This window comes from Zalophus californianus, chromosome X (genome assembly GCF_009762305.2).
Source record: "Zalophus californianus isolate mZalCal1 chromosome X, mZalCal1.pri.v2, whole genome shotgun sequence".
In the NCBI taxonomy this organism is placed as follows: domain Eukaryota; kingdom Metazoa; phylum Chordata; class Mammalia; order Carnivora; family Otariidae; genus Zalophus; species Zalophus californianus.
Window position 1 is genome coordinate 40170365 of NC_045612.1, and position 25873 is coordinate 40196237.

The 25873-nt window shown below is 43.1% G+C and overlaps 1 protein-coding gene across 5 annotated transcripts in view; it reads right to left on the bottom strand.

Moving 5' to 3' along the window:
- MID2 (midline 2) overlaps nt 1-25873 on the bottom strand; it is a 97547-nt gene that overhangs the window by 49762 nt on the left and 21912 nt on the right. For all 5 annotated transcript variants that reach the window (XM_027608258.2, XM_027608255.2, XM_027608257.2 and 2 more), the window contains exon 3: nt 21052-21147. In XM_027608258.2, the coding sequence (XP_027464059.1) occupies nt 21052-21147 (96 nt within the window). The remainder of the gene's footprint in view (nt 1-21051; nt 21148-25873) is intronic.

Below are 25873 nucleotides of genomic sequence, written 5' to 3' on the forward strand. Positions count from 1 at the left end.
GGAGGTCACTGCTAATTTCTGACAAAATACCGATTACATTTCACATCCTTGGCTGGGAAGAAATTTGGCTGGTCCCAGCTTGTTATTCTGTTTTTCTGCTCTGGGTTCCCCCATAATTTACACAATCCCCCCGGCTCAGAGCCCAAAAGATATTAGGTCGAGTCGAGGAGAAATAGGTATGCAGGCAAGAAAGCTACCTAACACATTCCTCCATGTATAAAAATATAATGCCGTAATTCCATTCCATTTTAGTGTCCTCTGCGGTGCTCCCTGAGGGAGAGGAACCTATGTGTCCTGTACTCTCAGCTCCAAGCAGAGTAGAGCTCTACACTTTGAAGGCTCATTAAAACGCTTGTTAATGCATTGATGAATATGCGCCTTCCCACATCCAATCCCTGCTCTACAGAGCAGGGAATCCACCAGTTAGCCTGCCTGGGGTATTGACGAGGAAGGATGAGAGGCAGTTGTCAAAGCTATGAACAGAGAGTGCGTTGTTATGAAAGGATTTGTGGAGTCAGAGATGGCTCTAGGTTACACTGGCTCATCCAGGGATCCTATCCTGATGGATGCTGTCTTATGGTGAAAAGTCCTGAGGCTCACATATGTGTGCGTGTGTGTTTGTCTGCACGGTCCTGTGTATATAGCCTATCATTCATGATCTCTCTTCACCGCCACTAAGACAAAGCAGATAGATCTGTGTGCCCCATCATCACACTTGCTCAGACAAAAAGGCTACCTTTTTGGAGCTTCTTTTCCCCTTACAGATCTGCCCCTGATGTTTCTCTTCGCATGATTCACCTATATATAAATGGTGAGGGTTTGAGGGAGCACAGAGTGCAATTTACTCTGGGTCTTTACTTTCTGCCTAGGACTCTGGGCTCAGTTCCTCCCTTGGGGAAATCCAGTAGCTTCTAGAGAACATATAAAGCAAAGGACAAGGAATCTCAACTAGCTGGGAAATTCCAAAGAGCTTAATATGTTGTTACTGTTAATCAAAGAAATCATTAACTACAATTAGCATAGTTGTTACAGCTATGTGGCTTTTGTGGTTTAGCCTAGAGAGTGCTTTCCGATAGGTATGATCTCTGTGTTTGATCTCTGTAACAACCTTATGAGGTACATAGGACAGGCATTACTTTCTGCATTTTATGAATGAGGAAACCAAGATCCAGAGAGGTAAAAGTAAATTATCAAAGTCGTGGAAGCTAGAAAGTGATGGAGTTACAACCAAAACCAGTTTTTCTAATCCCAAGGCCAGGCTCCTTCAGATTTCCTGTTTCATTCTAACCATCAAAGTTAGCTTGCCCTTTGATCACTCTCTTTGTAGCTATAACCATGTTTTTTTTGTTTGTTTGTTTGTTTTTGGAGGGGGGAAAAAAAACACCTTCCTTTTTTTTTTTTTTTTTTTCTTTTTGAGGATTTTTTTGTGCTCAGTTTCCATTTCTTCTCAGCACCTTTTTCTCCCAGGAAGCAGCAAAGTAGAGTGGAAAGAGCTCTGGATTTGAAGTCAAGCAGGCCTGAGCCTGAATTCCAGCTTTTGACACTTACAAGCTGAGTGACCTCAACCAAGTCAATTACCATCTCGAAGGCCCCCTTTCTGAGGAGTGAAACAGAAACAATTATTACCTATCTCACAGGTTGTTGTTAAGAATCAAATGAGAAAATAAAGATCACGGTCTTAGCATAGAACCTGGACCATAGTTAGTAGGTAAGTAATAGAGATGCCCTTCCCCGCTCCACCACCTCAACTTGCTGCTCTAGTCTGGAAATAAGCAGTTTTTCTTTCTCAGAAAGCTGAGATTCAGGCTTTGATTCATGTGTACATATACGTGTCTTACTGTAAAATAGGTTGGCTGGCCTTTCAACTCTTGGTGATTTATTTTTTTTTAAAGATTTTATTTATTTACTCATGAGAGAGAGAAGCAGGCTCCCAAGGAGCAGGGAGCCCGATGTGGGACTCAATCCCAGGACCCTGGGTTCATGACCTGAGCCGAAGGCAGACGCTTAACCATCTGAGCCACCCAGGCGCCCTCAACTCTTGGTGATTTATTATTTACAACGGAAACTTCCATAATCTTTTATCGGCTAACTGAGACAGTTTGGGAATTTGTAACTTGTAAGCATGTATGTGTGCACACATGAATCTGTTTCTAAGTCATGTAAAGGCTTAAGTTATTACTCAGAAATTATTTCTTTTCTATAAATCATTCTTCTTCACCTCATCTAGAACCAAAAGGGCTGGGGTGGCCTTACTTGAATAGTGAGCTAATTTCAGCTACCTTGTTCTGAACATGAATATACTGCAGGAATTCGGGCTTATGATCTCTTCGAGTTCAGATCTCACATCTCCAGCACCAGATTCCAAATGCATTTTCTAAGGAAGGATGCGTTGACTGGCAGCCAGTTTCCTGTGCGCAGCCTTTGGACAGTAATGTGGTTTAGTTCTCAAACCTGGATCTTTCCCTGTTGTCACATTTTCCTCACTGAGGAGCTTCAAACAATGTGACTTTGACAGAAATGGATTTGGTAGACAAAAAATAAGCCAGGCCACAGAAGATTTCAATGGAGAGAGGGTAGGGAAAACTTAAAAATGTTTTCTTTATACATTTTAGCATTGTTTTACTGGCTGCAGTGATGCTGTTGTTATCATTTTAAGCAGTTTTATTATAAAATTTTCTAAGCATATTCAAAACTAGAGAATATGATGAAATGCCTTGTACCCACCCCCACCATGTTTTCCTGGAGCATTTTAAAGCAAATGCAAAACACTGTATATCATTTCACCCCTAAATACTTCAGTTTGCGTCTCAAAAATAAAAATATATTTTGTTGCATAATCACAGTGAATAAATAATTCCTTAATAAAATTCATCTAAGGCTTGTTCCATATTTAAATTTTCTGAATTATATTCAAAAATGTGCTTTTACAGTTGACTTGTTTGACTTAGATACTTTATGAAGAGGAATTTAATACTGAGTTTTCAAAGGCCGTACATATTTCTAAAGAATAATTAAATACCGCTGTTATATAGTGGGGAAAAAAGAAGACCCCATCAGTACCATGCACTGCCTCCACTCAAATTTTTGACCCTTAAAATTCTACCGTCAGAATATATGTCTTTTGTGAAAATGCACCTCTCTGTACAGCAGTTTTCCTTCATTAGTGAAGCATTAGCAATTTCAGTGTCCCAGAAAACAAGTTTTGAAGGAAGTATTAGGAAAAAAAAGTCAGTCGGGGCACCTGGGTGGCTCAGTTGTTTAAGCATCTGTCTTCGGCTCAGGTCATGATCCCAGGGTCCTAGGATCGAGTCCCACATCGGGCTCCCTGCTCAGCGGGAAGCCTGCTTCTCCCTCGCCCTCTGCCCCTCCCCCCAGCTTGTGCGCGCTGACAAATAAATAAATAAAATCTTTAAAAATAAAGAAGAAGAAAAAGTCAGTTATTGGACAGGACAGAGACAGTGAGTCTCGGGGATTCAGGTGTGGGGTCAGCAGGAACTGTAGAGGGAGCTACGTAAAGACCAACATGAGGATTATTTTTTTTTAAGTTTTTATTTATTTATTTGAGAGAGAGAGAGAGAGAGAGAGCACAAGCAGGGGGAGCGGCAGTCAGAGAGGGAGGAACAGACTCCCTGCTGAGCAGGGAGCCCAACATGGGACTCTATCCCAGGACCCTGGGATCATGACCTGAGCTGAAGGCAGATGCTTAACCAACTGAGCCACCCAGGTGCCCCTAACATGGGGATATTTAATTGCTTAATCAAAACCACTGATTTCTCTGACCTCTTTCTGTATTGAGGCAACCCGAACCCTAAAGACTCAATGTGCTATGGGAATACGAGGCCTACCGGATGACATCCATCAATTTTGTTGACCCTAACCCTAATCCAGTGGGAGCTCCTGCTCTTGACTACTGCCTGGCATCCAAGAATTTCTCTCTTAGAGAGAGGACAAAAAAAAAAGGCAAATGTAGGTGACTGAATTCAGTAGCATTCCACAACAGCATGGTAGAGGAAAACTTAGGAAAGCCCCATCTGCTCCCTTGTACATTTCTGGTGGGAGTATAAATTGCCTTGGTGAGCAGAGATTGTTGACAATATGTATTAATAACTTTAAAAATATGCCTTTGCTTTAAACTGTCAGTTGTACTTCTAGGAAACAAATATTCTTAAAAATAGAGAAATGGTAAGACAAAAAAAATACAGTGTGAAATCGACAGATGAAGTAAGTAGGTTTCACACTAAAAAAAAAAAAATAAGCGAGGATATAGAGGATTTAAAAAAAAACTACCAATAAAGGAACGTAATAGTCATGTCTAGAACTCTGCATCCTATAGAAAATATACTTTATTCTGTTCTATTCATGGAATGTTGACCACTGATCATGTACTGAGCCACAAAGAACAACATAATATAGATAGATTTTAAAAAGTAGAGATTTTATAGTCTACCTTCTCCAATCAGAATCCTGTAAAATAAGAAAATAACAAAAATATAAAACCCTAAATCCTTAATCACTTGGAAATTAAGACACACATCCCTACATAATTTTAGAATCAAAGAGGAAATCAAAACTGAAATTCTTAATTTTATAGAAAATAATGAAAAAAACACTTAATAAAATATCTACAGGATACACTTAAAGCCCTATTCAGGAAAATGTATAAAGATTGAAAATAAATGAATTTTTCAACTTAAGAGAAACTTGAAAAGGACAATGAAATAAACTAAAAGAAATCAAAAGAGAGGATTTCATTTTTAAAAAGCTGAAATTAACAGAATCAAAATGAAACTATCATACAAAGGATAATTAAAATCAAGAGCAGATTCTTTGAAAATCCTGATTATGGAAAAAGAGAAAGTAAAACAAAACAAAAAAACACAATACAATACTGACAATGGAAAGTGGATACACTCATAGACAATAGTGTATTGGTAAACATTTAATAATTGGCTCTCAAAAAAAGCCACTATTTGTAGTGCTTGCTGATTTCCATGGTGCAGACTCCCACCATGGTGGATTTTAAGCAGCCAGTCCAAATAAAAACTCTACATAAATGATCACTTTTAAATATGCTAAAAAAATAAATAGCAAATATCATACTAAATGGGGAAAATGCTAAAGTCCTTCCCAGATCATGAACAAGGCAAGGATGACTGATATTACCACTATTATTAAGCAGTGTTTTTAATGTTTTAGCTGAGGCAAAAGAAAATGAGAAAATTAAATAATTGGTATAAATATTGGTTTTAAAGAAAAGTAAGTACTTCAGATAAACCCAAGAGTCTCTAGGTTTTTTTTTTTTAGCTAAGAGACCTAATTTGGTAAGATTATTATATACAAGAAAATATATATAATCAAGACCTTTTCTCCATATGCGGTTTTAAATGAAAATACAAAAGCAACCCATTCACAACAGGGACAAGAACATAAAATGCCTAAGGATCAATTTAGCAAGAAAGTTCCTATACCTCTTTGAGGAAAACAATAAAATATTCAAGAGACGGTCCCCAAAATACAACTTACAAAAAATGCAGAGATATACCATGATTCTGATTAGGAAAATTTATCGTCATTTCTTCCTAAAATTAGTAACTGTAATACAATGATAACCACAATCCAAATTGAGTATATTTTGTAACTGGATAAAATTATTTTAAAGTTCATGCAAAGAATGAGAACAAAATATTCAAGAATAGCAAGAAAATTTTGACAAAGAAATAGTGGATATCACCAAATATTAAAAGTTACCATAAATCCACTATAATGAAAATAGAAGGTATTGGCATATGAACATCAAATTAAATGAGTGGAACAGAGTAGAGTCTAGAATATTTCCAAGTACATATGGAAACCCAATATATGGCAATGGTGGCAAATCCATTCAATGGGGTAAGGACTGTTATATGCATAAATGGTCTTGGCATAGTAGCTATTTATCTGGAAGAAAACAAAACTCTGTATCTTAAAATAAGCTGCAAAACCTTTTATCCTAAAATAAACTCCAGATCTACTAAAGACTTAAAATACAAAAAAGAAAGTCACTAAAAATATGAAAAGAAATTTAAGGAGGAGAGACCTTCCTCTACAAGCCAGAAAAAAAACAAAAGCTACACAAGCATATAGATAAATGACAATCAAAAAAAAAAAAATCACAACACAGGTGACAAAAGGTTTATATCACTAATATAATGATACAACATTAGATAGATGATAGATAGATGACAGATAGATAGATAGATAGATAGATAGATAGATAGATAGATAGATAATCTCCATTCCCCGCCCCCTTACCTAACCAGCATACTCTCCCTGGGCATTTTCATTCTCATGGTTTTAAGTGTAACCTATATGCTGATCACACAAGCATAGATTGATTCCCCCTTTAAATTCGTAGTGTCCAGGGACACCTGGGGAGCTCAGTCAGTTAAGCATCCAACCTTTGATTTTGGCTCAGGTCATGATCTCAGGGTCATGAGATCGAGTCCCGCATCGGACTCTGCGCTGGGTGTGGAGCTTGTTTAAGATTCTCCCTCGCCCTCTGCCTCTCCCCATCCCCACCCCAGGCTCATGCTCTTTCTCTAAAAATAAATAAACAAACAAGCAAATAGATGAATTCCTAGTGTTCAGCTTCAAGTGGGCTCCCAATGTTTCCTACTGATCTTATATTCCTCTTAACAGCTCTCTCTACATCTATGTAGTGGATTCAACTCTTACAGTCCTCAGAGTTCCAAGCTCACCACCTCCTTTCTCATAGTAAAAACACAGCAAATGATTTTACTTCCTTCTTCACAAAGAGAAAAGGATTCACTCTAGAGAATTCCCTCCAATTCTCACAAGCCAGTAAACAAACATACCTGCATCCTCAACCATCCTTCCCTCCTGTCTGTTACAAAGAAGTGAGATCTCTCCTCCCCTAGAAAGTTCACCCCTCTACCTATGCTCTACATCCCATCCTCTCCGGGTCCTTGCTTGATTCATCTTCCCTTCTCTTTCCTTCACTCAACTTCTCCCTGTCAAATGTCTCCTTCCCATTGGCATTTAAAGATATTTATGTCTGTCCTCTCATTAAAACAAAAAAGATCATCCATTTACTTCTTCTGTAAATACTATACTCTCTTCCCTCAGGTTCCATGGCCCTAATTCTGCTAGTTATCCTTCTGATCACTCCAACTCCTTTGCCTGTACCTTAGATGCCAGTATTCTCAGAGTTCTAATATACGAACTCTCTTATGTGATTTCACCCACTTCGAAGGCCTCAGTACTACCATCTATATGACAGTGCCTTGCTTATCTTTTTTTTTAATTTTTAAAATCTTTGTTGAGATACAATTTACATACCACTAAGTGCATCTGTTTTAAGGGGACAATTCAATGATTTTTGGTAAATTTACGGAATCGTGTAATCACTACGGCAATCCAACTTAAGAATAATTCTGTCACCCCAAAAAGATCCCTATTTGCCTTGCTTATCCTTATTTCCATCCTAAGCTCCTCTCCTGAAATTGAGACCCACATATCTAACGGCTTAGTGACATTTTTGTTTGCATAAGCACGGGCACCACAAACTCAGTGTTTCCAAAACCCTAACACATCTCCTTCCCATATCCTTTTCCTTTAGATGTGATTCTTCTCTCATGTCCCTTAAATGAATAAATGGCACCACTTGGCCCCTCAGAAATCCTGGGCATCATTCTTAACTTCCCTTCCTCATCCCCTATATCCAATGAAGGATCAAATCCCATACATTTTACTTCCTAAATAAAACTCAAATCTGTCCCCTTCTATCCTTTATTGTTACTTCACTTGTTCTGTCCACTAGACTCTCCTCCTTAAATTAATCCACCCATCCCTCCACCTAACTATCCATCCACCCAACAAATGTGCACCGAGCACCGACTATATACCACGCACCGTGCTACAACAGTCACCTACCTTGTCCCTCCATCTTTGGTCTTGAATCTTCTCAACGTGCTCTTAACACAGCAGCCAGGTAGCACAATCTGTTTAAAGACACACTATCCCCATACTTAAAATGGCTTCACACTAACTTTTAACTGGCTTCCTTCTGACCTTGGGATGACTTCCAAACTTCTTAACGTGAGTTTTCAGGTCTTTTGTGATCAGGTCCTTCCTGGCCTCTCTAAATCTCACATCCCAACACGTCCCTTGCCTAAGTCACTTAGTTATCTGAATTTCCTCATCTGAAAAAAAATGGGGATAATGACCATGCCTATGTCAGAGGTAGGTGAGAGGATTAAATGAGATAATGCCTGTGAAGCACACAGCACAATAGCACATATTAAGTGTCAGTAAATGGTAGCTATTGATGATATAGTGATGATAACGTTAGCCTTCTTCAACCTCCTGCTCCTCGGACCTCTTAACAGCACGTAAAGTTGGTATCACACGATTTCGCACTCAGTGATTTTATTTTGTATTGCTTACAGCTGCTTCATACTGTTAGGGCTGCTTCCCCAACTAGACAATAACGTCCTTGAGGACAAAGACAGTGACTTACATACCTGCTCTAGTCCCCAGAGCACTTCAAACAATGCTAACAAAGCACGCAGTGGAGTTTAATAAATACCTTCTGATAAAGGTTCACAAAGGAAAAAGTGACATAGGTTTTACTGACTCTCTATAAGGGTAGTTACTGTTTAAAAGACCACAAATAATAACACCAAAACCCAGGCTTTTGCCTACTGGGCTAATGACATGTCACTGGGTTAAGAGCTGTACAGTGGGTTAGCATTAAGCATGGACTCACTGGAGGTCAGTGGTTTTCTTCAGATGGTTTGCTGCCAATATCCTGGTTTTGACAGAAATGGAGTATGAAAGCATGAAGATGTTTAATTCTACTCCCCGGCGTGCAGACAACATACAATTTGCCTACTCGTGTGTGAGATCAGATTTTTTTTTTTTTTTGCCTCTTAAATATAAATGTTCTCTCTGTACTACCAATATAACATAAATTCCATTTCATTCGAAAGCCAATGGAATCCTTCTAAAATAGTTCAGATTTCTTGGCTGATGACTGGGTGGCAATCAGAATCCCAGAATAGCCCAGAATAGGGAGGCTAGAAAATTCAGAGCTCTTCGGGTGCTAGAACACCCCACAAACTTGGCAAGAATTCTGTTGTGTGTGCACACTGTCGTGTGTAGTAAACTGGCACACTGTGATTATTTTCCGCTTCTTTTTCATATACGTGCTAACTCCCATTGTGATCCTTTCCTGCCTTGTTCCTCTCACCTTCTCTGATGGTCCTCATGCCCTGTGATTGCCTCTCCACCTGGCATGTTTCTAGGAAGACATCTTGGCGCGCTCCTCCACCCGCTGATCTGGGCCAGTGCACAATTACCCGGATATAGAGTGGGAGTGGAGGAGCTAAAGGTGGAACCCTGTGGCTCTATAGGACATGGACTCCCATTGGTACAATGCAGTTTTGTAGCTAAAGCTTCACTGGTTTAAAAAATTATTCCAAGGCCAATGATTGTCTCATGCCTTTGATGTTGCTAAGGAGAAGCTGGAAACCGGTGTGGGATATAGAGGAGACGAGAGGGGACACCTGCTCTGAACACAAGAGACAACACTTCCAATCGGAGGAAACAAAAGGCAATCTCCTCCAGTTGTGTCCCAGTTTCTCCTCCTTTATGTGGAAAATACTAAGGGTTTGTGAAGAACCCTCTCAGGGGGGGAAAAAAAACAGAGGTCAAAGAAGAAGACCTCATGATCCAGTTTAAACACTAATTCTCTCACTGGACATATGTTCTTCTTTCCACATATGCCCGCTTTATAATATCACCCCTACACACACACACACGTGCGCGCGCGCGCGCACAGAGGCAGCCATCTACAAAATAGACAGACAGATGTATATAGCAAGTGCAAAGGCATGTAAAGCATGTTCATGCTCTACGGAAAGTGTATCACCACAAAGAAAGGCATGCCCAGGGCACCTGGGTGGCTCAGTCAGTTAAGCATCTGCCTTCAGCTCAAGTCATGCATGATCCCAGGGTCCTGGGATCGAGTCCCACATCGGGCTCCTTGCTCAGCGGGGAGCCTGCTTTTCCCTCTGCCTCTGCCCCTCTCCCCACTCATTCTCTCTCAAATAAATAAATAAATATTTTTTAAAAAGGCATGCCCACAGGGCGCCTGAGCCTTCAGCTCAGGTCATGATCCTGGAGTCCCGGGATCGAGTCCCACATCGGGCTCCCTGCTCAGCAGGGAGCCTGCTTCTCCCTCTGACCTTTCTCTCTCTCTCATTCTCTCTCTCAAATAAATAAATAAAATCTTTAAAAAAAAAAAAAAAGGGATGCCCACATACTGCTCCAGATACACACCAAGCCGTTCCCACATGGATGCACACTCACATAACACACCAAGACTGGTTATCCAGATAGACATCTGTCCTTACCCTGACCATAGGCACGATAATCAGCAACTTGCAAAAGGCAGTACATAGAGCCACTGATTGACGAACCTTTTCAGCTTTTCGCATCACTTTTAATACAGCATATGGTCATAAGAGCAGGAACTCCAGAGTCTGGCCAGATACCAACCCTCCCTCTGCCACCTATCTGTGACTTTGTACAAATTAGTTCCGTGCTCTATGCCTCAGTTTGCCCATCTGCAAACTGAGAATCATAACAGTCCTTCCCTCACAAGGTTATTGTGAGGATTAAATGAGCTAATGCCCACAAAGCTCTTGGCGGTAATGAGAGTTTCCAGAACTGCCCGAGAAGGGGTAAACTTGGATTGAACATACGAGCTAGGTGAGAGGAGTAGTGGGCGGGGGCTGAGGTGTGGAGTAAAGAGCTGATTCCCTGGGCATACGTGCACTTCTCAATAATCTCCACCAAAGGACACGGATCCACCATTAAGAGTAACAATGCACCCACTCTTTTTCTGAGGAAATCTATGTATTTGCAGTCATTGGGGTATTGTATTTACTCACAGGCTGTTTAAATGTGGTAACATTAAGTCCGCTTTTGAGAGTACATCTTTGCTGTCAACCTCTTTTGTAACTATTAAGAGAAACATGTGTGGCACGGAGACTGCTTTTACCTGGCAACACGCTCATGCACAAGCCCGGGAGGAGGACCCCACCGAGCAGTCTCCGGAAGGAAGTGCAGGTCCCACAGTAAACTGCCCGTGTGACTCGGGTCCGTGTCGGCAACCTGGAGCTACCCCGCTCGATTTTCACCCCTCACTTGGGTCTCACAGCACAAAAATAATCTGAGCAAGTAAAAGTGCCTGAGTGGTGGACGCTCCTGCTTCCCTCTGCCAACTCGAGCCGCAATCCTTCCTCTGCTTCCTACCCCGCCAAGGGCTGTGAGGACAGAGCTGCTCCGGGCTCTCAAAGATCTGTACCTGAGAGGCTTGCCATGGACCGGGCTTCCGAAGAGACCATCTATGCCTCTAGAGCTATTTAATGGAGTAAAAAAGCATCTAACTTCTCTCATCCTCGGGTGCATCACTTGTAAAACAAGAGTGCCACCAATGGTATCATGGGGTTGTCACCAACACAAAGTGGGATCAGGGACAAGAATGCCTCTAGCATAGAGCCCGGCACATATGATTCAATTAGGATTCTTTCCCATTCCCAATGCCTGCTCACCCTATCACACAGCTAGACTTCTCTAGACAGGCATTTTTCTTTCTTTCTTTCTTTCTTTCTTTCTTTCTTTCTTTCTTTCTTTCTTTCTTTCTTTCTTTCTTTCTTTCTTTCTTTCTTTTTCTTTCTTTCTTTCTTTCTTTCTCTTTCTTTTTTTTTGAAGATTTTATTTATTTGAGAAAGAGCGAGAGCATGCGCGCGCACTCGCGCATGAGTGGGGGAAGGGCAGAAAGAGAGATAGAAGCAGACTCCCCACTAAGCAGGGAGCCCAGACGACGTGGGGCTCGGGGCTCGGGGCTCGATCCCAGGACCCTGAGATCATGACCTGAGCTGAAGGCAGAAGCCCAACCGACTGTGCCACCCAGGCGCCCCAGAAAGGGCATCTCAATGGCTATGTGCATGTCTGTTTAGTGGTGGTGGCTATTTTCATTTTACGGGGGCTTTTTGTCTTTGTTTTGGCTTGGTTTGGTCTTTTGGGGGGTTGGATTGAGGCAAGAGAGATTGGAGGTCGGGGTAGAACTGGAAACATTTAAAGGTACAGAGTGGGCTTGACAGGACTTTCGCTTGAATTATTAGAATTCCACCAACCTTCCAAGGGCATGCTGGACGTGGGGAACCTGGGTGGGCTGTGCAAAGAGCAGAGCCAGGAGGGGGTCCAAAATTAGACAGGTGTTCTGGTCATTCGGTGAGTAACCTGGAATTTGAACACTGAGAAACGGGAACTGGAGGGGGAAGGCAGCAGATGGGAAATGGGGCTATAAAACGAGCTTCATTGCGCCAAAGAAAGTGCAAAAACAGAACGAGAGTGTGTGCCTCTATGAACTGTTTTGACTATGAAAACATGAGTACACCAGAGAGCCTAGATGCCCTACAGATGTGGGGGAGGAGGAGAGGAAAAACAGTATTAATCCTAACCCATTTTATCCTTACAACCCTGCCATGTGTCCATACCCTCCAAATGTTTCAAATGTAGCAGTTACGTCCTCGAATTTTCTATTTTGCTGGAATTTAGCAAGAATTGTCAAAAAGTATGTTTGAAAAAGAATGGAATGCTTTAGATGACTGAAAAATCATAAAGCCTTTGCTTTCCTAGTATAAAAATAGGCTCTGCGCACACCTTGGATTTCCACAGTTGATTTAGGTTTTTCATCTATATTAAATGTCAATTGCCATACACTTAATAGGATTGGATGTAATACTCTGAATTAATCATTTCAGTGGTATAAATGAATAGACTGGCTAGGTCACTATGCACTTAACGTTTTATTGTTCATGGAAATCGTTTTTTCCACCTGTAATTCCACGTTGGTTTCAAAATAGCTATTTTATTCTCACCAGGTGCTACTAGCCCAAATCTTCCTCAGGAGCTGTTAAGTCGGCTCCACTTGCTCTGTGATCTCTCACAAAAATACAGAACATTTTGGCTAATAAACATTCTAAAAATCCCAAAGAACGCTCTCTTTTTAAAATCACTAGAAATGACAGTATGTGTCCCTCCCTAAAAGTGTTCTTTTTTCTATTTTTTTTAATTTTATTTATTAGTTTATGTATTTATTTTGCCTTGGCTTACAGGCAGTAATCAAGAGGAATATGGGCCCGATAACAGGCAAGTTTACCTAAGTATCAACTTAAAGACTCCCTTAGATATTCTTGCAGAAGGGCAGTGAACTTTTTCCCCACTAGGTAAAATTTAATTCAGTAACTGAAAATGAGCAGCTTATTGAGCACAAGATCCCTTTTTACTGTACCACCTTCGCAAGTTGTTGATGGGTTATTGACTAGGGTCACATGGCTGAGATTCCCGGCATTTTTAGTGCTGCACTTCACTACACCCTCCTTCCCAAGGAGCGTTCTAGTTCATGTACGTTAAATTTGAAATTGATGGTGCGCATTCAGGAATCACTGTCCTCCCCACCCTCGGAAATAAAGATAAATACCTCTAGAAGTCCTGAGGTCTGGGAGAGGAATCTCTGGCAAAGGTGTGGTGCCCAGAAATATCACTAAGTACTACTATTGCTAACAGCCCCGCTCCTGTTACTACCCCTACTCCTCTCACTACACCAACAACTGCTACTACCATTTATTGAGCCTTGACTATCCCAGGCACAGTAGCAAGTGCTTTGCATGTACTACCTTTCCCTTCAAGATATGATTAGTCTAAGCCCTACAGAGGATGAAAGCGAGCGCAGAGTAGTTACACGTCCAAGGCTACAACAGCAAGCATGACTCCTGTCTGCCCAGCTGCAAACCTACCATGGCACGCTGCATCCCAGAACCTATATACCATTTCTGGAAGGACGGAATTGTAGAAACTGAGGCTTTGGAGCTGGGCAAGAGGGCCCTGGGCTGGAAAGGTGGCTGGAAGCCAAGTGAGGAGGAGAAATGAAGCATGGGCGGTGTGAGTCAGAGTGGATCTAGTGACTCCTATTACTAGCTGCCCGGTCACAGAATAAACGACTAGAGTTTATGTGTGTGGGGGGGTGAGTCGGATTGTTCTGCACTTCAAAAGGTTAATAACTACCACTCGAATCCTTTTTTCACCTTTGCTATCAAACTCCTGGTGGTCTGCATTTCCTTACAACTTGACTATCTCCTTGACCTCTCTGAGTCTGTCTTCCATCCTCACCTTTCCACTGAACCCTCTCTCCCAGAGGTCACTAATGATACCTTCCCGTATGATGTTGCTACTACTCCAATGGACTCTACCAAACCTTCCACACCTTGAAGCCTTCTCTTCCTTTGCTGTTGTGATCCTCCGTTTGGACGGTGTCCCCCCTCCCTTCTGTTTTTCATTTCTCCTTTGCTCTCCTCCGGCGTTCACATCCTTCACTCACACCCCTGACTCCAAATCATCCTCACGATGGGTCAGGAACCACTGGTGATGGACAAGAGATAGCCAAGCGGTGTGTACCTTGGCTTTGCCAAAGGAAGCACAGCGGGGTGGTTAGGGGCCCAGGCTCTGGAGCTAAAGGGACTGGATTCAAACCCCTACTCTGTTACCTACTAGCAGCATGACCTTGGTAAAATCACTTCAATCCCTCTGTATCTTAATGTTTTACCTGTAAAGCAGGGGTAATAATAGTGTTTAAGAGTTGTTGGAAGGATGAAATGAGTTTACATATATAAAGTGCTCACCTGGAACATAGGAAATCTTCATTAAGTGTTACTTATTATAGTCTGTATGAAGGTAATTCCTAAAATGTTGACTGTTTGCACAAATGAATCACTTACTTCTGATATTTAAATTTTTAAAAAATTTTATTTATGTATTTGAGAGAGAGACAGAGACAGAGAGAGTGAGCATGAGCAGGTGGAGGGGTAGAGAAAGAAGGAGAAGCAGACTCCCCGCTGAGCAGGGAGCCCAATATGGGGCTCAATCCCAGGACCCTAAGATCATGACCTGAGCCAAAGGCAGACGCTTAACCAACTGAGCCACCCAGGCGCCCCGTAAATTTTTTTTAAATATTTATTTTTTAAAGAGAGAGAGCACACAGGTGGGAGGGGCAGAGGGAGAGGGAGAGACAAACTCAAGCGGACTCCTCGCTGAGCGCAGAGCCTGAGGCAGGGCTCGATCTCACAGCCTTGAGATCACGACCTAAGCCAAAACCAGGAGTCAGACTCGTAACTGACTGAGCCTCCCAGGCGCCCCTCTGATATTTAAAAATTTTTTAAAGGCACACCATTCCTCAGTAATCTCATGAAAAGCTCCACACTCTCCATTTATTTCGGGAAGGTCGGTTTGTCGTTGTACTCTGCGTAACACACAATTGGGCTGATCTGTCCCGGGCCTTCTCGTTCTAGACTTTCTCCGTGGCTTTATGTGCTACTTAGGTGCTGATGAGTCCTAGGTCTTTTTCACTTCCCCAGACCTCACTCCTGACCTCCAGATCCAGTCAGACAGCTGCCTACTAGGCATTTCTTACCTGACTATCTGGCTCACAGCGTGACAAACCTCTCGTGTCTAAAAAGACCTCCATCTGTGTTTCCTGACTTAGTTAAAAGTTGACACATCCATTCAGTGACCCAAGACAGAAACCTGGGGATCATCCTACTATTCTCTTCACCCCTTCACCCACTGCATCTAACTGATCACCAAGTAATACTGATTCTACCTCCCAGAAGTGTTTTGAATGTATCCCCTCCTCCCTAACCCTACTACCACTACCTTAGGTTGGGCCTTTGTCTCTCCCTGCATCAGTAAAAAGCCACCAAAGTGGTCTCTTTGCCTTCACCTTTGACCTTTGACCCCTGCTCCATCGGGGGTGGGGGCACTACAACAGAGCAGTCCTGAAATGCAGGTCTTATCCAGTTATTCCCCTGCTTTAAATCCTTCCATGGCTCTCCAGAGTCTTCAGGACAAAGTCCAAATACCTACATATGGCCTACAGGGCCCTTCATTATTTAGGCCCTCGCCCGTGGGACTCCACACTCACCTCTTGCAATGAATGAGTCTCACCTTTCACATTCTGGCTGAACCAAGACGTGCCCTGCACATCTCTGTGCTCTTTACCCTTCCGTGTTCTTGCATGGGGTCCCCTTCACTACCTTACCTCACTCTCATTGGCAAAATTCAACACTTATTTCAAGAGAACTCGATTTTTTTTTTTAATCTCCATTCTGCCATCTTTCCTAAGTCCCTTGGGCAGACTTAGGTGTTTCTTTCTCCACGCTAGCCTGTCATCTTGCACTTACCTTCATTACAATAATTACCACTTCACACTGTATTTGACATTTTACCTGTCAGGTAAGCTCCCTTGAGTTGAGGGCAGGGACCATTTCCTATTTATCTCTGTCTACCCAGTGTCCACCCAGGGCGTAGCATACCATTTTGCCCATATGACAGGCTCTTTTCCACCTCCTCTAATGCCTCTCCGCTCTCTGTCTTGGCAGAGGGAGTCATTTATTTTTCCTCCCTAAACATTTGGCTAAAATGCATTTTCTCTATGAGATTTTCCCTGATTACACTGACTTCACTCTACTCACGCCTTCATTTCATCATGTCCTCGGGGCTTGGAGAAGACTCTTCCAACCAACAGATTTGTGCTTTAATGCTTTCGATTCGATTCTTGCTCCTAGCTCCACCACTCTAAATCGTTTTAAGGAGCATCTGCTGAAATCATCCACAGAAGCGTGGTTTTTAAAAATTAATTCCCGTTCAAACACCTATTTTTCTGCTTGGAGAAGCAGTTAGGCATCGCTGCTTGCCCTTCACAAGCCAAATACCCTGTCAGCACGTGATACGGGCAGAAAGGGGGGAGAACGCCGAGCCACCTACAGTAAGACTTCTGAAAGCAACTGAGGCTAAGACCGAGCTAAGGGAAGCCACCCAGCTCCTTAAAAGGCTTGAGAAGGACCAGAAAGAAATCAATCTGCCCATGGGACTTCTGGGATGGACTAACCCATTGGACTGTTGTAAACAGATGCCACACAAAATATCCAGGAAGGTGCTTTCGTGGGCTCAGTTCCCTGACACTTACCAACGACGCTAAAGAAGTAAAAACGGAAAGGCTACCTTCCCTACACTGCGTGCTGCTTCCTAAATGCTTCTCTTTCTTACTAGAAACTGTATTTTCCCTAGCTAGACTCAAAAGTTCCAGGAGGCCAGCAACAGCATATGTTTCTTTTATAGTTCCCAAATTGCCCACTGCACTGAGTACGCAGTGTTGGCTCAAGAAACGCTTTGTTGTCAACTGACCGATCCCCAAGTACTTAACTATTTTTCTTCCCCTCAATATCTTCAGGAATGCTTGTTATTCACAAAACAGCACGGTCTTGGAAACCAAGAGGAAATATTCATCTGTTGGTATACATTTTCCCTTGGCTATGCATTAAACAGAGATTTCCTTTGGAAATGTAAACAAAGGATGCCTGATGAGAAAGGACAAAGAACTATATATAGAGATCAAGTGGCCAGAGTGGGGGGGGGGGGTCAAAGCATGGCCCTCCCTTAACCAGATTAAAGGACTCTTCCTTCTGCTCCTGCCTCCTTCCCATGCTCTCCAGCCCCAACAAAAAAAAAAAAAAACAGTTTCCAACTGCCTATCCCCTGAATTCTGGAAGCTGGGCAGCAACTGGAACAGGCTGACTTACTAAGGAATTCAGCTAACAAATCTGTGGTGATCCTAATCTCTGTTTCTGTAATAATAGGAAGACTGCAGCCTTGTTTACTTTCTGGGGAGAACAGAGAACAAGAAGAAAGAACCAGGAGAGAGGCAGTATTTACGGCCACTTTATGAAAAGTCAATCTGCGACAAAAACATTTGCAGACAATAAGGAAGGGGAACAGGTCTGGCAGGAAAATAGCCCTATTCCAGTTTTCTCAGAAGTGCCTTCGCTGGTATCCTCCACCCCCGCCCAACGTGAAAGGCCTGGTTCACACTGCAAATAGAGTCATTCCTTATAGACAAAGCTGGATTCGATAGAATAAGAAAAAAAAAAATTCACATCACCCTTTAGTGTCCGGTTCTCATGACAACCAGTCTCCTACTATTTATTTCATTGTATAAAGTATTTATAAGCATTTATGAAGTCTCAAGTCCCTTCTTTAGCTGCATTTCTAATCCCGGGGCTTGTTCCAAAGCCGTCTGGACACACAGGCTCTGCGCTGAATGAGTATAATAAGTACCCTGGACTCACCCTATTATTATGGGGAAGTTCAGGGCACATCCCAACCTTTCAGAAGGGATGATGTCATAGAGCACAGCCACACTCTTCCATAAGCCATCTTGCAGGGTTCCTGTCAAAGATAGAATCCTAAACTGGGGGCGCCTGGGTGGCTCAGTCGCTAAGCGTCTGCCTTCAGCTCAGGTCATGGTCCCAGGGTCCTGGGATCGAGCCCCGCATCGGGTTCCCTGCTCGGCGGGAAGCCTGCTTCTCCCTCTCCCACTCCCCCTGCTTGTGATCCCTCTCTCGCTGTGTCTCTCTCTGTGTCAAATAAATAAATGAAATCTTTAAAAAAATAAAAAAAGAATCCTAAACTGGAGCGCCTATGGAGATAACTCCCCAAATACACTCTCACCCTTGACATGTAATGCCGGATCTCATGGTTCTTTGCCAACCGTCGGTTAACATTTTTATTCCATTGTCTCTATGGCCCGCATGTGTATATCCGTATCGGGGTGGGTTTGCGCAGTGTGTAAGCCTTCCGAAGGCAGATACTGTGCCCACCCATGCTGTTTTCTTTGTACCTGGTACAAAGCTGTGCCTAAGTAAGTATTAGCAAAAGGTGACCTTTTGTGTGCCCGAGCAGACAGCGGCCTACGCAAGGGATTTAACGAGCATCTCTAAGGGAGCCTCTTAACCCCCCGCCCCTTTGCTGGTTCATCATGGGGCTGCTCTTCCCTCCCACTTGGCTTATATTTGGCAGCACTGGTGTCATCTCCTGCAAGGCTCAAGCCCAAATACTGACTTCAGAAAGGCACTGTTAAAACATTGCCTGTTACCTAGAGGGCCAGAATGAGTCCTCCTCTATGAACACAATGATGCATTGTTTTATGAGACTAGCTCCTCGCTGCTTGAAAAGAGTGGGGCCCTGAATACAAAAGGTCTGATTGGTGCAGTGGGCTGGGAAGGGCTGGAACCGGGTTCTGTTTGGGTGAGGCTGGTCAGAGTGATAAACTGCCCAGGGGTGGGATGATGAGATGTTAGAGAGGTCTCAGAGCAAATAAGCAATGAAAACAAACTGCTTACTTTGCTAATTTGACTACAACTTACACTATACTTAATAGTCTTTTTGATGAGAATGAGGAAGGTGATAATTATAATTTCTAACCACGTTTTATTCACTATAGCTGTTACCCCGCCCTCAACCATGAGAATTCTAAGCCAAGGGATCCCTTATCTTGTCTCCTGCTTACAATACTTCCTTGTCTCTCCACTAGTGTGGGTTTCTTATACTGTAATCTAACAGCATAATCAGAAGCTTTGATAGAGTGGAACAGAGTTCGACTAGCTGAAAAGCACTCTAAAATGCCTTCTGCTTTGTTTCTCCCCGCGCGTAGTAAAGGACGAAATCAAAGACCAAAGAAGAGAATAAAGAAAGTAACCGTTCGCAGAATCATGACCCCTGAAATCTGGAAGACACATCGAAGGTCAGGGAGTCAGTTCAACCCCTTACTTTACAGGTAAGGACCCTGAAGCGGAGAGGTTAAGTGACTTACTCAAATTCATACCACCGGTTAATGGCAGCGTCAAGTCTAGAACCCCATTTTGTAACTTACCTTCCAGGGTTCTTTCTTTCCATTTCCTTGGGCTTCTCCCTAAATGTCCTGCTACATTTCCACAATCTCACCCCTGAGTTTAACTGGTGTTCTCTGCACCCTCCATAAAGCACCACTCTCTTCCACAAACAAAGTGCCTAGCACGGATTAAATTGCTATGGTATGCTCATCATCCAAGTACACCCTACTTTAAGAAATGCAAGACTTGAAGACATCCAAACAATTAGGAGTGCTTACTCGTATAAGAGGATTCTTTTTCTTACTAGAAGATTCTCACACTCCCTTAAGTAGAAATCCCTAGGTGGGATTTAACTTGAACCACTACATTTATCTGTCACGCAAGTAAGGTTAAAACTAGACCATGAGATTATAAATAGAATTAGAAACATTTCTGTCCAATCACTGCCCAGGAAGAGTGCTATAACATTTTACCTGACCCGCTTTAGACTTGAAGCCCTACCGCTGCCTCTTCAACAAAACCAACACAAAAACCAAACGCTACAGCTGAAGTCCTGTGCTCTTGAGAAAGAAAGAGAAGTAACAGCTTTCTTTTATTACAGCCACTTATGAAAAGACTGACTCCTCTTGTAAGCTCTGCTCTTTGATGTCACCTTGACGTAGGTAAGAGGTTTCAAAAACTTTAGACTTGTATGACACTTTACAGTTCAGACAACTTGAACACAGAGAGCATTTGTTGATGACAAGAGCAAGTGGGACGGTGATGAGTGAGGATCAAGGGAGGTGCGTGGGGACAAAGGGAGGAGAGGCTAGGGACAGGAGAAGCAATCCTGATAAGTACTCTCACAGACACAATACTGCCCGGAACGAACCTCGCCCGACTCCAAGGACCCAGGATTCCCAGATGCCCCTGTGACACCCCAGGGATCTCTTTAGGGAGCTAAGATGTCCAGTTTGATGAAAGAAGAAACACACTGCATGTTGGATTCTCATATTGCCTGCCACTTGGAAAGAACGGATTACCCCCTGGACTGCTGTCTCCCCAGTTCATGGCCACCACCCACCTATTTCTGTTCAAACAATAGCCATCTGACACTCTTCTTGGAACAAGCATCTTAAGGGAATGAGACTTCCTAGAACTATCATTCAGCCCTTCACTCCAAATGGCTGAGCTACACTCTTGACAAGGCTCAAGTGTCCCCCCAAGGATCGCCTGATCCGGGTCCTCTGAAAGAATTGCAAAAGTTTCTGTTACGTACCTCAACTTGCTGGCAGATCTGTATTAGTTTGGCCATTTGATTTTCTAGTTCACTGTTGCGCTTAACCAGGTTGGTGAGGTTCATCTCCAGAGTTTGCTGCCATCCCCGAGAGTATGAAGCCAGAGGGAAACAGGGAAGAGGGGAAAAAATAAGAAAGGTTCAATGAGCTTAAGAACCAATATCATGTGGAGATCATTCAGTCAGTTGGCAAACATTTCAAAGATTCATTGAGCACTTGCTGTGGGCCAAGCACTGTTCTAGGTGCTAATGAATAACACTGTGCATTTGGTCCAGGCTCTCATTATTGGAGAAAAGATGACATTCATGACTTTGTGGATATAGGAATTTAATGTTAAGGCGACTTTATGTTTTCTACAATATTTTTAACTTTTTAAAGTATTTCATAGTATTTCATTTTGCCTTCATAGTAATCCAATGACATAAGGAGAAGAGGTATTATCCTCTCTTTTACAGATGAGTAGACTAAGGGAACCATAATTTATTGAACAAATAGTACTTGCCAGACACTCTGCTAGGCAATTTCATATACAACATTTAATAACCACAACAATCCATGAGGTAGGATATGTCAGCATTTTACAGATGAGAACTGAGCTTCAGAATGGGGGTAAAGTGTTCTTTGCAGTCCTACAATTAGTAGATGACAAAGCTGGGCCTAGAACCCAGTTCTCTAGCCTCAGTCACAGCCTTTCCCCAGTATTCATGATTTTTTTTTCTCGGGTTTTTTTTTTTTTTTTTCCCCTTGGAAACATTTTAGATTTATCAGTAGGTTCCTTCAGGGGAAAAAAAGATAGTATTTTAACTGTGAGGTTCGTCAAAATAGAGCATTGTATCTCACAGCTTCCCTTTTTTGGCCCTAAGGAATAGCCCATGGAGACGATAGACTTCAAAAACGTGACACCTGGTGTATCAAGGTAGGACATCCATTGCTTATCATTGCTTACTGGTACATAGATCCTTTCTGGTACACAGGAGAAGCACTTTGCAAATCTGTTTAAAATAACAGGAGTACAACAGTACTCAGAACTCTTAGTGTATTTCCAGTTGCGCAAGCTACTCCCTCCCATTCCTTATGTGAAGAAAACAGAATGTTATTCACGGTAGGTTGATAATGGGCTTTTATATTCCTCCCCGTTCCCAAGTCCTCAGCTCTGGTGGCTTTTCCTCTAGGACCAGTCCCAAAATCCACTCCTCTCTCACTCACCATCCCCACACCCCCACCAAGTCTGTTCCAATGTAATACCCCAACTTCTGGCCCTTATTCTGCTAACATTCCTTCCCTTGGTTGTGTACATCACTTCATTGCTGTCTCCATGGCTCCTACGGTTTGTAGTTGTTCAAAGTTCATGTTTTTGATAGGAGGGAATGGAGGAATGGGGAGAGGACTCATGTACTTGGCCCCTTTCTTGTCTACTAAGTAGCTGTGGCTCCTTAGTATTCTTGGCACTGGCCCATAAGTCCATCCCAGAGGATGTATTCCCATGGATATATGTATTTCTAGGATGGGCAGTCTGATGTCACTTGTTCTCAAACTGGATTATGAGAACCAGCTTAAGTTTTGCTCCCCTTCTTGCCAGATCTCCCTTGGTTTCTTTGGCTTTATTCCCGTGGAAGTCACTTTCCCCCATTTATTCCACTGTTCTTGGCTTGGGCACAGGGTCTCCCCTGGCCCTCTTTAACTCCCCAACCGTCTCCATCCGTGGCCTTCTCCTTAGCAAGGGCAAAGAGAGTGAAGAAGGGAGAAAGAAGGGCAGCAACTGTTGATTTGAACATGATCTCTAAGCTAAGTAGATGTCACGAGACAAAAAAATGGCAGAAGTTCAGAGATCAGATACAACCAAAGGTAATAAGCACCTGCTCTGGTGAGGGGGCAGTGAATTCCAAGAGAAAGAGGAGGGGAAACGAAAGTGGGTCTTGAAGGACAAGGCAAATTTTAACAAACAGAAATGAAGGAGGACAGGGTGTTCCATACACAACGAATAATGTGAGTGAAAGGGAATAAAGTATAAGGACGTGTTCGGGGAAGAGAAGTTGAATTTGGCTAGAACAGAGGGTACAAGAGAGTAGTGGGGGGCAAGGTTGGAAATGCAGCTGGAGGTCCTGTTTTGAAGGTCTTGAATGCCTAAGTGGGGATTTTGTACCTATTTTTATTTTTTAGCAGTGGGGACTTGCCAAAGGCTTTGGAGCAAGACAATGACATAATCTGGGCAGCATTTATGAGTTCAACCTACCAGCAATAACGTAGGGCAGACTGAAACAGGAGAGCCTAGGGGCAGGGACACTGGTTCAGAGGAAGCTGTGATGTTCAAGGCCATTGGTACTGCAGGTCTGGGCCAAGCTGAGAGGATAATCGAGAGAAACACGTTTGGAGAAAGGACTTGTCCCTGTCCGCTATGCAGAGAGGGCAAGAAATAGGAGGACTAAGAAAAAGCAGTCGGATTTGGTAATTAGAAGTCACTGGTGACCTCTGAAAAAAGGCGTTTCAGTGGGGTTTGGAAGCAAATGCTAAAAGGTACAGAGTTAGGGAGTCCCTCAGTAGTGACGATGTGGAGGCGGCACGTCTGGACTCCTCTTCAAAAATTTGGCTTGGGGGGTGACTAAGACAGACCTATGGTACGATGAAATTGTCCAGCTTAGGTTAGACAGTGGGCACAGGCAATGGGCCCCATCAGTTATGACTTCTCCTAGCACAGGGGTCCAGATTCCTAGACCCGTGGAAATCCCATGTCTCACCATTGACTATATGGACTGAGGAGGTAGATATAATGTAGATTGATGAACTCAGAGCAGATACAGTATTAGAAATCTGTGTTTCAGACTGTAATGTGTTTCCATTCAAACACAGGATTCCATGGGGAAAATGTTTTCCAACAAGTCCATGCAACCTGTTGCAACACTTGTCGTGAAACTAATAGCCTATAAATAATTCATAGTGTCAAGCAGGACTAAGTGCCCCTGCTGTGTGTTCCTCATTTATGGCCCAGCACTGAGACTCGCAGCTTCTGTAAAGCCACGGAAAACAAAAATTAGGGCTGAACACATAATTTGGGGTCTGGTTTGACTACGGACCTTGGGTTACCATCAAAAATTATGGCAAATGCTTATTTTGCTTCAGCCCCCTAGCAATTTGCAGAAAGCCAGCACATTTTACCACCACAGAACTAAAACTGACAAGATGACTCTAATTTCAACTTTACTTCATTAATATGAAAATGCTTGGAAAAATAAATCTCTGGCTAATGAAAACACCATCTGCTGATGGCTTTTTGCCACTGTTTTCTTACGTTATGAGACATAATTTGAGGAAAACCCCGAACATTTACTTACTCACTTCCTCTTCATTTGCAAGGAATGAAAGCCTCCTCTCAAACTGGAATTGATTCTCGATAATGAACATATGTAAAGGGAAACGGAGAATTGCTGCAAGTATGCATTCCATTTCTTCACCCTTCCTTATCATGCCTGGCAATGGCGAATCATTTAGAACTAGAAATTCGGGGTCACTGTAGGCTCGAATGATTTCATTGATTTAGCCAAGTAATTATCTTGCCTATATTCTGGCGAAGTAGACCAAGAGAGAGAGAGTGTGTGTGTGTGTGTGTGTGTGTGTGTGTGTGTGTGTGTGTGTGTGTGTGTGTGTGTGTGTGTGTGTGTGTGTACAGTCTGCTTATGGAAAATTCAACGCGTCTTTCTGGTGTTGTGTTGTTGCGGGTTGGTTTTGAAACACCCGTTTGTTTTGTTCTTCTCTGGTGCTGTCCAGTGAATCACTGAGCCTGGCTCCCTCTGTCCAGGCCTCGTTAGTGTAGCTTTCTCAGAAAGCTGAACCATGACAAAGAGAGAGCCAGAGTGGCAGGGGAGATTGGAATGGAGATATCTGCTGGGAGGAAACGGGGAACAGGAGGTTGGCAGGGGAGCAGGATGAAGCTCCCATTTCCTGCCACAGGAGGTTACCTCTGGGTCCTTCTGTGCTTCCCCTGTGTGGGGCTCAGAGGGTGGGGGTGCAGCATGAGACTAAGCCCCTCGTCACCTCCAGATGACTCCATCATTACAGCCTTCACGAAATTCTACACGGGTCTAAGCAGCACCACGTGAGGGGGATACTTGGCTGCTTTGCATAACTGAGGTTTTAAAAGGCCCAAGTGAGCTAAACTGACGGTCAACACCGATGCCGGTTTTTTATCTGAGTTCCGCTTCATTTGTATCATGTAGACTTGGCCTCTTTGTGTTCTGCTCTACCCTTCACAAAGAGGAGAATGTTGGCCATGTCTGAGATACCAGGCATGGGCTGTTCTTCCAGACAGCATCCCATAAAAAGAAATGGCTTCTTTAGCCCTCTCAAATAATTACTGGGGTTTTTAAAAGATTTTTTTATTTATTCATTTGAGAGAGAGCAAGAGCACGCGCAGGGGGGAGAGGGGGAGGGAGAGAGGGAGGGAGAGGGAGAAGCAGACTCTCCGCTGAGCAGGGAGCCTGACACGGGGTTCGATCCCAGGACCCCGGGACCGTGACCCCAGCAGAAGGCAGACGCTTAACTGACTGAGCCACCCAGGAGCCCCAGTTGCTGGGTTTGTTTTTTTTTTCCCTCCATTTCTGTAGACACACGTTGTTTCAGGTAACTTTCTCGCTGGCTCCCTCAAGAAACCAAGCTATCCGTCAAAACACTGCCTCGTCATTAAAGCCAGGCATTCCGTTGATGGCACATGCTCTCGACCACGATTGCCACTTGCCATGCTCCATGAAGGCACATGTATTCACACATACGTGAGCACACTGATACACCCCCTACCTGACACGGTTCGTC